Source organism: Hibiscus syriacus, unplaced genomic scaffold, assembly GCF_006381635.1.
Source record: "Hibiscus syriacus cultivar Baekdansim isolate YM2019G1 unplaced genomic scaffold, ASM638163v2 tig00007179_pilon, whole genome shotgun sequence".
Classification (NCBI taxonomy): domain Eukaryota; kingdom Viridiplantae; phylum Streptophyta; class Magnoliopsida; order Malvales; family Malvaceae; genus Hibiscus; species Hibiscus syriacus.
This window is the reverse complement of record NW_024062128.1, coordinates 231526-241111: the sequence shown is the minus strand read 5'-3', so window position 1 is coordinate 241111 and position 9586 is coordinate 231526. Positions and strand designations below refer to the sequence as shown.

At 33.3% G+C, this 9586-nt stretch overlaps 2 protein-coding genes across 3 annotated transcripts; both read right to left on the bottom strand.

Moving 5' to 3' along the window:
- Positions 1–661: 661 nt before the first annotated feature.
- Positions 662–3420, bottom strand: LOC120201348 (troponin T, fast skeletal muscle isoforms-like). The gene is made up of 4 exons (XM_039201976.1): positions 3402–3420; positions 2766–3154; positions 1998–2250; positions 662–1198 (listed from the first exon to the last, which is right to left on the bottom strand). The coding sequence occupies exons 2-4, from the start codon at positions 3081–3083 to the stop codon at positions 831–833; spliced, it is 939 nt and encodes a 312-aa protein (XP_039057907.1). The 5' UTR covers positions 3084–3154; positions 3402–3420; the 3' UTR covers positions 662–830.
- A 1508-nt stretch (positions 3421–4928) lies between these two features.
- Positions 4929–8614, bottom strand: LOC120201347 (syntaxin-32-like). 2 transcript variants are annotated; one of them, XM_039201975.1, is made up of 6 exons: positions 8509–8614; positions 8097–8395; positions 6870–7117; positions 6573–6745; positions 5856–6053; positions 4929–5190 (listed from the first exon to the last, which is right to left on the bottom strand). In XM_039201975.1, exons 2-6 carry the CDS (start codon positions 8338–8340, stop codon positions 5031–5033), a joined length of 1023 nt encoding a protein of 340 aa, XP_039057906.1. In that variant the 5' UTR covers positions 8341–8395; positions 8509–8614; the 3' UTR covers positions 4929–5030. The 2 variants fall into 2 exon arrangements, with proteins under 2 accessions (XP_039057906.1, XP_039057905.1); XM_039201974.1 differs by lacking the exon at positions 8509–8614 and having other exon boundaries at positions 8097–8474.
- Positions 8615–9586: the final 972 nt, after the last annotated feature.

Here is a 9586-nt window from a genome sequence, read left to right as displayed (position 1 = left end):
TATAATAAAATCATCACTAACCTTACTTTTTTTTCATTTTATAGGCATTGCAAATTAACGGTGCTGATTTAATCTTATTATTTTTGTATTTTTCATATAATTTTATCTCTTCTCATCATTCCATTTAATATGTATCATATTTGTATAATATTTTTTACATAAATATCTACGTGCAAGCACGCATATGATGAATCATTTGATACCTAATTATCTGAAATTCAATCCCTTTATTTTCCCCATTTGTTTTAGCTTGAAAACCAAATACATGTAAAATCAATTTGTTTATCTAAGAGAAAATGGGCTTTTAATCTAGACCGCCAAAGCAACGAAGGTTTTGTAAAGGAGAAGAGGAGTTATGGAGAGGTTATAAATACAAACATCCTACAAATGCTCGAAGAGAAGATGGTAATGATTTATCTTCTCTTTTTATTAGTCCACAATATTAAACATGTTGGGCTTAATCATATCAATATTAGTTTTAGGAGATTTTAACTTAGTGTTGCTTACATTCCTCCACTTGTATTCAATATCATTGGTGGATGTTGTTCTGATTTTGGCATTCTTCTCCCTTTTCCAGAAGAAATATTACTTCACTACCGGAAGTCAACAGTCGAAGATCAACACAGAAGAAAAAACTAAAAGTAATGTACTGCACAACAAAAAGATTCAAAAAGCTAACAAAGATAGAACTTTGTTTTTAGTCCATTCAAATACAACTAAAACGTCATTTTTCGATTAAGCAAAGCCCACTATTGTTTTAGGATAGTCATATGATCTACAAACACATGGTTCATACGTACATATATATATGTTCCGTTGAACAAAATGTCTTACCGCACTGGCTGCTGGTTGTAATGATTCTTTTCTTTCTTCTTTGCAGCAGCAAGCTTTGCATTCCTTGCAGCCGCCTCTTGTGCAGCAGCTTTCGCAGCAGCATCCATCTCTTTACTAGATTTCTTCTTCTTCATAGATGCCATCTTCTTTAGCCGCTCTTTCACGTCAACTGCGGATGCATCGGCCTCGGTCTTCTCGACCCCAGCTGCTTCGTCTGGCCCATTGGTAATGTTTGTACTAGTAAGCTGTTCCTGTGATTCTTTTCCCTCCTTTGATTTATCCTTCTTTTTCTTCTTCTTGGCACTTTTAGACTCTCCCGGAGGATTTTCCTTCTTTTCTCCTTCTTTCTTTTCTTGCCCAACATCTGCAGATACAGGAGATAGAGTCAAAAGGATCTACGCTTAAAGGAGACTTTAAAATGTTCAGGAATAGCGAAACTGCCATCTTCACTGCGCCCAAGGAAACAGCACATTTATACTGTAACCAAGAGGATTAATTGAATTGATGTCACAAGTTACTTGAACACCAATTCAACAAGTGAAATTACAATGTTCTCAAGGGCATAAGGTGTGCATTCTAGACATAGAACCCCTATGTTTTTTTTGCCTGAAAAAATGTGCCTTTACGAAAGTGTTTGAGGTGCTTTTTCTATCTAGGCTAAAGTGCAATGCATAAGCGGGCCTAGGCTCACAACTCAACACTTCCTAAAGTTTAAAGTAAAATCAAAATAATAAAATAGAATGAAGGGTATTATGTCTTTTAAATAACTATGTACTTAAAAATTACTTTCTATTTTTTACATCTTAACTAATTTTTAAATATAAATATTTCTTAAAAAAGATAATTTTTCACCAAATGAAAGGGTGGGATATATTCTAGTAACCTTGAAAGGATAATGTCCACACACGCACGCATGTGCTTGAGAAAGAACTTTAGGTTTTCAGAGTTGGAATCATAAACCACATCAAAGTCTATATGCACTCTACTACACTAATTAAAACGTTGTCATAACAAAGATCATTTAAAATTAATTCTAGAGCTTCCTAATATCAACAATAGGAATAAATAACAAAAATACCAACTTTCCACCAAAACTATGGCCTAAGGAGACAATGTTGCAAACGAACAATTACAAAGTAAGCTACTAAGTTGATCAAAATTACCGCGTGACTCATCCCGGTCATTTTTTTCATTCTGTGCAACTCCAAAATCAGCAAGAAGAGCCTCCAGCTCTGCAAGTTCCTTTTTCTTCCTCTCTTTCTTTGAAAGTTGTCTTTCTGGCTCCTTTGGTGGTGCAGGAACTTCAGGATCCTTCTTTTGCACAGGCTCTGGATGTACTTGAACCTCTGGTCCATGGTCAAGATCTTCCTCCACATCGTCACCTTCATCTAAAATGTCTTCTTCACTCTCACTATCCTGTAATCGCAGATCAATTAAAAATTAGAGACACAGCTTGTCAAAAAGTAAAACTATTAATAATGCTATATAGTATCACTTTTATCAATACTGGTAGTAGAAAGAAATTCTAGCAACATGAATGACATCTAAAAGAGACCTTTCATGCATCACTACTATCACCACCATCACCACAATTTACAAATACCTAATGATTACACCCGAAGGAGCTCCGCCATAGAATAAGAACAAGTAGAAAACAAAAAACTCAATCTAGAATATATGAGAACCGAAATCATCATCTCCATCTCAAACCAAAATCAATGTGACAAGGATGCTATAAGTTTCAGACACAAAAGCATAGGTAAATAATAATTGGCTTCTAAAGCATCAATTTGCAAGCATTGACATAAGGCTTCTGTTCCACAATACTCCATCAATAAATAGAATAAATTAAATACTACCAGAAACTCTTTTAAACATCACAATAATGTATTCCATGGCAATCAATTAGAAAGAACAGGAAGTTAATTCACCTCTAAACTGACGTTCTTGTCTTCATGACTCTGAGACGGCTCGGAGGATCCCCAAACGGATTGAGGAGCGGTCGTAGCATAATAATCATCGTCTTCATCAACATCGGCCCACGATTTGACATTGAGCGGTGCCGGAGCCCAAAGCACCAGCGGGTCGGTTTCTTTCTGCGGCTGCTGAGACTTGGAAGAAGATTTCTTAGAAGAACCTCGGTCCTTATCAGATTTCTTCTTCTTCCGGAGAGTTTCAAGAGCCGCAAACACGTTCGTGTTGTTGATCACCAACGATCCTTCGTCTCTCCTGCTTCCTCCTCCCACCATTTCTATCTAGTCACCCCAACTAAACAACAACAACACAAAGTAGAATCAACAAATATACTTAGAATTTTCAACAATAAAAAAACCCGGAGAATAAGATGTAGAGAACGAGGTTTGATTATAAACTATGTGTGGAAAGAGGAAATGATTGTCTAGGATTTTGATAAAAAAATCAAAAGTGATCAGATGCGAATATCAGAGACAAGTGTTTGTTTCTCGGGAAACAAAAATAGGGTTTGATATGAAGTGTGTTTTGGTTGCAGAGAAGGGCAGGGGTTGGGTTTTTATAGTAGTACTAGTACCAGAGGAGGAGATAAGGATTTTTAGTAGAATCAGAGATAAGTGTTTGTTTCTCGGGAAGATTAATGAGTTCAGTCGGGACAAAACATGGGTATATTAGTATGAGGACAATTTTGCTGATGATATTTTCTGCAAAATTATTCGGTGGGTTAATTTTCTTTATAGTAAGGATTTTTCCCATCATTTTCCCTGATAATTTTTATAAAGTTTAAATATGAATTTCATCGTTTTATTTTACAAAATTTAAAAAATTAATCATTTACAAAATCTAAGAAAGCTCGAAATATTAAAGTTAATAATTAAATAATTTATATAAAATATATTAAACAAAACCAACTATTCAAATTCATGTCTACCGCCAACTCGATTAATATCATAGTATTTTTATAAAAAAAATGATGGAACTTATAATTAGACAACTTTCATTATATCGTATATAGACACACCCATATTTATATTTGAATATAACTTTTAAAAAATTTCAATGATAATAAAATGTTATATTTTTAAAAAAGAATCTGAATTCAAATAATTGTATTTACGGAGTGTATGTTATCAATTTATTAAAAAAATTATGATATATATTACCTTATAATCATTAAGATTATTAAAATATTTTTAATCAAATGGGTAAATTAAAATAAGAGAAAATTTTATTCAACAAATGATGACATGTTTCACTATCTAATTATATGATTAATTTTGTTAATTTAAATTAAAATTGTGACTAGCTTGATAGAATGTGTAAATAATGAAAACCAAATTACTATTATACAAATTTATTTAATTATCGCAGTCATTTTGTTAATACGTGTTAAATATTAGCTGTTAGTAATTTGATTAATAGTGATTTAATTGGAAAAAAAATTAATTCGATGTAAAAATAAAATTAACTATATGGGTACTTTACCCTATAAAATACCATTAATGCTATAAATATTTGATAAGATGCCTATTTTTCTCATGTTTTAATACATGAGCTATCCATAAACTAACTCCAATTAATAATTTTAATCACTTTACATGTCTTCTTTTGAGCACAGAGAAAATAATATTGCTTATATAGTAATTTTTTTATTTGAATTTTGATTTTTTTTTTTTTACTAATTCTCTAGTTTCAAGTTTAGATTTGTTCTAATTCTTTCTTACATCATGACAAACTAATCATAACTGTTTTAATTTTTTTTATTGATACTCATGTAACCAAACATAGCATGAATGTTAATATAAAAGAAAAACATACAAAGTGATCAAGTGTAAATAAAGCTAAGCCACATTTTTTACTTCTTTAAGTGCAACATAGATCATCCCAAAGCAACTAAAGTGAACCTCTAAAAGTTGATATTATTGATAAGAGTGGCACATTGAGAGACATTCTGTCAAATAACACCCACAATGAAAAGCGAATAGTTCAGCCATTTTCATTGATCCCAATGCATTGTGCAATTTACATGTACCCACTACCCAGACATACATACACAACATGGTCGACAAAAAGGGGTTGAATTACACCTCTGAAGGACTGTAGCTTTAAAGCCAAAAATGAGAGAAAGAGGGATAGCGTATATCAAAAGAATAGAAGAGTACGAAAAAGGCACTAACATTTTCTTTTCACTATGTTTTCGACCAGACATCTTACTTTTGTATTGACTATGCCACAAAGAATAGGAAAACCATAAGGAAAACAATCAACACAAAAAATATTTTGATCATTAGCCACCTGTTAGATGATATGCTGTTTAGGTACTTGAGCAAAGCCCCTTGCGCTCCCTCAACGTTCGCTAATGTGTCATCCATGTCCTCGTCGATCCTGGAAAGAGAACATCATAGTCCAGTTGTTCACAAATCGGTTAAAAGAATACAGAATGTGATATACAAGTAATACTACTGTGAGATAATAGGGAGTTATCCGTAACTTTTGACAGTTGCTACGAATTGATGGATTTACTCTCATGTGAGGATCAATAATATCTGAATAAGAATGCCCATAAGAACCAAGTTAATAGCCCACCAAACATTACAAGCACCAAGAGCTGTTGCCAATGTTGGGTGTAAACATGTTACTTATGCTGGTTAACAATACAATCCTCAAGATGTTCCATGCCAAACCTCACCACAAAATAGGGGGAAATCACAAAATTGTTTACTCTAATGAACAAATGACTTCTCAAATACTCCCAAGGACCAAACCACGATGCACAACCACATAATTACAAGAAAAACAACAAAGTTTAAGCCAGGAAGCTTTAGACAGCCTTAAAAAACTATTTGGTCAAACTCATCAAATTTACTCATGACCATATACACTGTTAAGATTTCCAAACATTATAAACTTATTATAACACTACTTACTGCAGCATACTATGTTATAGAACACCTTGCATAGCAAGTAATATATCAGCAACTAAAATGAATTTATATGTATGCCATCGCCACGGGGAATTGTTCCAGAGGAGAAAAAACAAAACAAATAACCTGATAGCTATCTCTCCTTGCTGAGAAACCAGAGTAGCTAGCTGGTTGAAGATGGTGCCAAGCTCATGGATAGTGGATTCTACGTTTTGAAGAGCTTCAGCTCTGCTCTGCATGTAAGTGTCTTGCAATGGAACCATTTGTTGCTGCTGCTGCTGTTGATCCTGGAGCAACGGCTGACTCTCCCCATCCATCTGCTTTCTGTACAATTAAGAACCACAAATGACTGTCTCAAACATATACACAGAAATGTAGTTTCAATAGTGTACAACTTTTCAAATTGATATAGTTCACATAAGAAGTTAAAGCCAGTAGATTGATACAGAAGTAACAAATAATAGTTGATTCCAAAAGAGTTACAAGAAGAAATGATTTTTTTTTCAGAGAAAGAATACATGAAAAATACAAGCAAATGCGGAATATCAAACATGTGAGCACTGCACATAGCAAAATGAAAAGAGAGTTTTGTGGCTATTCTAGAGGAATGACAACGCAATTGTTACATGCTGCTAAAAAAGTAGAAGAGCAATGTTAAGAAATGTTCCATGACATTCAGTGACAAATTACCATTAAATGATCTTGAAAGTTCCTAAAGAAAAGTCAATACTTCAAAGCGCAAAATTGTTTTCTCCAGTTAATCACAGTATATTAGTAATATTAGCAGGAAAAAAAACAAGGGCCATAGGTATATTACTACAAAACATCGAAGTAAACTGTTACCTGGGAAACAACTGAGATGAAGATGCAGAACCATTAGCCCACTGAGGAAGGTTGTTTGAAGCTCCAGCTGCTGGTTTAATAGCCAGAGGACGCTGCCGTGCAAAGGGATTTGGGGAATCCTTTGAAGCAGTGGAAGAAAATAACTGTCTTCTATTCTCATGAACCTTTAAATTCTGTCGAGCCAATTCAATTACCATCAATTCTCAAGGGAATGAATTACCAATGACATAACTATAAGGAATGCTAGCAAAAAAAAAAATCCATGTAAACTCAGTGAACAGACTGAACAACTTTTACCTCTGTTCGCATTGTAAGGACATCTTTGAACTCTTTTGTGGTGCTCATCAAGCGATTCTTCAAGTCATCTACAACTGTGGTTAAATGACTAGATGTGTCACTGGAGATACCACCTTCATCTCTAGAATTGCAGAAAAGCTGGAGGTCTACCACAGCAGAATTAAGGGCAGTGATATCCTGCTTGATAACTGCAGTGAGCTCTTGGATTTCCATAGTAGGGTCATCAAAAACAGAAGTCCTCTTTGCCACTGCAAGGTTAGCGAAATATAGATTTTTTTTTTACTTTTACATCATACTCTAAAACATATGTGGGACCATCATAACTACAATAACAATAACAACGATTACGAACTCCTATTAATATAAAATCTCTGTCTTTTCCTATCTGTCACTGACAACTTGTGCACATTGGATTTCATCAAGTTCAGCTATAATACAATATAAACCAACGTCCAAGACAACCAAACAACAGCAATAATAAACTCCTAATAGTATCTAGTCAGCTAGTTTTCTCGTATATCTGTCATTGACAAATTGTGCACATTGAATTTCATCAATGTTTCAAAAATACTCTAAACCTAGACAACCACAATGGATAACATTCCTACTACGGTTCTGATGGTCATATCCTAACATTTGTTAGTTCAATTTCTATCAAACCAAAGTCAGAAAATGGAGGAGGCTACCAGAGAGAGAGAGAGAGAGAGAGAAAGACATACAGAAGTACGCGGATATACATATATTGTGCCTTACTTCACTAAGGGATAACTTTTTTTTTCTGTCTTGTACCTAAGGCAATATAAGGGTTCTAGTTCCTAGAATGCACCTAGTGCCCTTAACATTACCAGACTCAAGTACATTATAAATACCAGATATTCAAAAGCCAAAGATACAATCATTTTAATTATGGGTGCAATCAGACAACAAAATACAAGAGGAAGACGAATAAAATAAATTAGGAAATTCATTTTAATTATAACTTGCCTTAGATAAAGAGCAAATAGTAAACCAAAAATGCATTTAAATCAGCAGAACTCCGATTAAAAGCTCTTAAATTCTAAGCTAAACTCCCTGCGAAGCTAAATTTCAGGTTGCAAATAACCCATGCGTTGTTCGTCTTTCTAAAAGCAATACGCACAAACCTCCGTCAATTATTGTGCAAATCCATTCATTAAAAATAAAATAACAAAAACAATTATAATGTAATCGAAACAAGTATATACTTACATTTTGCTAACTTAGATAGCTTCTGCGAGGTCTGATGAATCCCAAACCCAATCTTAGAAGCCCTTTTATTAAATTCCGATTGACGAGCAACCACAGATCTCTGTTCCTTCGCTCTCGACGTACTGCTGCTACTCGATCCATTTTGACCCGGCCCAGAAGAGAATGACTTCCTTAACCTCTCCGCCACGCTTTGAAATTCTTGCGTCCGATCCCTAAATGACGATTGTGCCACTTTCACAGACATTTTGTCCTTTTGTTAAACCTCCTCGACCTTCAAATTGAAATCCCAAAATACCTAACTGAACATTTGATTCCCGGAGAGAAAAATAAAATCGAAAGGCTTAAAAGTTCAATTTCCTCGATTCTCGTTGAAATTAGGCAAAAGCATAGGGATATGAACGTATATTCTTACTTCAAATAGGAGAGATCTCCAAACCCTACTCTACCAGATCGATCTTCATTTGGAAAAGAAACGCTGCCGTTTATACCTGAATTGAAGACCGGGTATCGATATGAATGCTTTACAAATTGCGAGTTTGTGAGGAGTACGCTTCTTTTTTATGACATGAATGCGATCGGTCGCCTTTGGAAAAACTTTTCCGATACTTTTATTTATAGGGTAAATTACATAAATGTTCACTATTATTTAAATAAATTTTAATTTTTTAACAAAGTTTCAAAAATAATAAATTAGTCACTAATATTATCGATATATAACAAATAAATCTCCCGCTGTTAATTGCCGTTAACCCATTGACGGAGTCAGTGAATTGCAAATGACACCCTAAAATTTTTTGACAATTACTTTATTTTATAAATTTAATATAAAAATATTTAAAAATAAAATAAAATAAATATATTTTTAAAAATATATGGGTACCTTTAAACATAAACTTACACCCATTATTTATTTTTATCCACTTAAAAATATTTTTTATACAATTTCTAATTTTATCACCCTAAAGTATTTTTTTTCTAAATTTAACATTTCAAACAAAAAATCTAACTCTGCCTACGTTAACACAACATAAAACTGATATGGCATGTTAAACTAATTTATTTGGCACTATTTGGCCACGTAGGATGTAAGACGAGAGTTGACCTTTTGACTCAATCTTATCTCTTCTACAATTTCCTTTACTTTCTCTTTTTCTTTTTATGATTTTGTATATATCAAATAAATATAATATAGTATATATTTAAATATTCATAATCAACTGACAATAATACTTATATTTTTATTAATATTTAAACTTATAACTTTTAAAAAAATATTTAATCTTTTAATCATTAAAATTAATTGACTCCCCCTTTTATTAACTTTGCAGAGATGGAGACGTGTTAGCTGACGACATTAATTTTATGTGAGGGAAGGGTATTGAAATTTTAGGTATAAATTATCATTGAAACCTAAAAGAAAAATGAGAGAATGAGAAAAAATGAGAGGACGATGAACAACTTCAAGGGCAAGGGAGTTGCAGAGTGAACAA

Bases quoted from the DNA above. Each gene is read 5' to 3' on its own strand.
- LOC120201348 (XM_039201976.1), bottom strand. From the start codon at position 3,083: ATGGTGGGAGGAGGAAGCAGGAGAGACGAAGGATCGTTGGTGATCAAC. The intron at 2,251-2,765 runs GTGAATTAACTT...CTGCGATTACAG, and splicing joins ACAAGAACGTCAGTTTAGAG to GATAGTGAGAGTGAAGAAGA. The intron at 1,199-1,997 runs GTAATTTTGATC...CTGTATCTGCAG, and splicing joins TGACCGGGATGAGTCACGCG to ATGTTGGGCAAGAAAAGAAA.
- LOC120201347 (XM_039201975.1), bottom strand. From the start codon at position 8,340: ATGTCTGTGAAAGTGGCACAATCGTCATTTAGGGATCGGACGCAAGAA. The intron at 6,746-6,869 runs GTAAAAGTTGTT...TTGGCTCGACAG, and splicing joins TCCTTACAATGCGAACAGAG to AATTTAAAGGTTCATGAGAA. The intron at 6,054-6,572 runs GTAACAGTTTAC...TTAATTGTACAG, and splicing joins TCATCTCAGTTGTTTCCCAG to AAAGCAGATGGATGGGGAGA.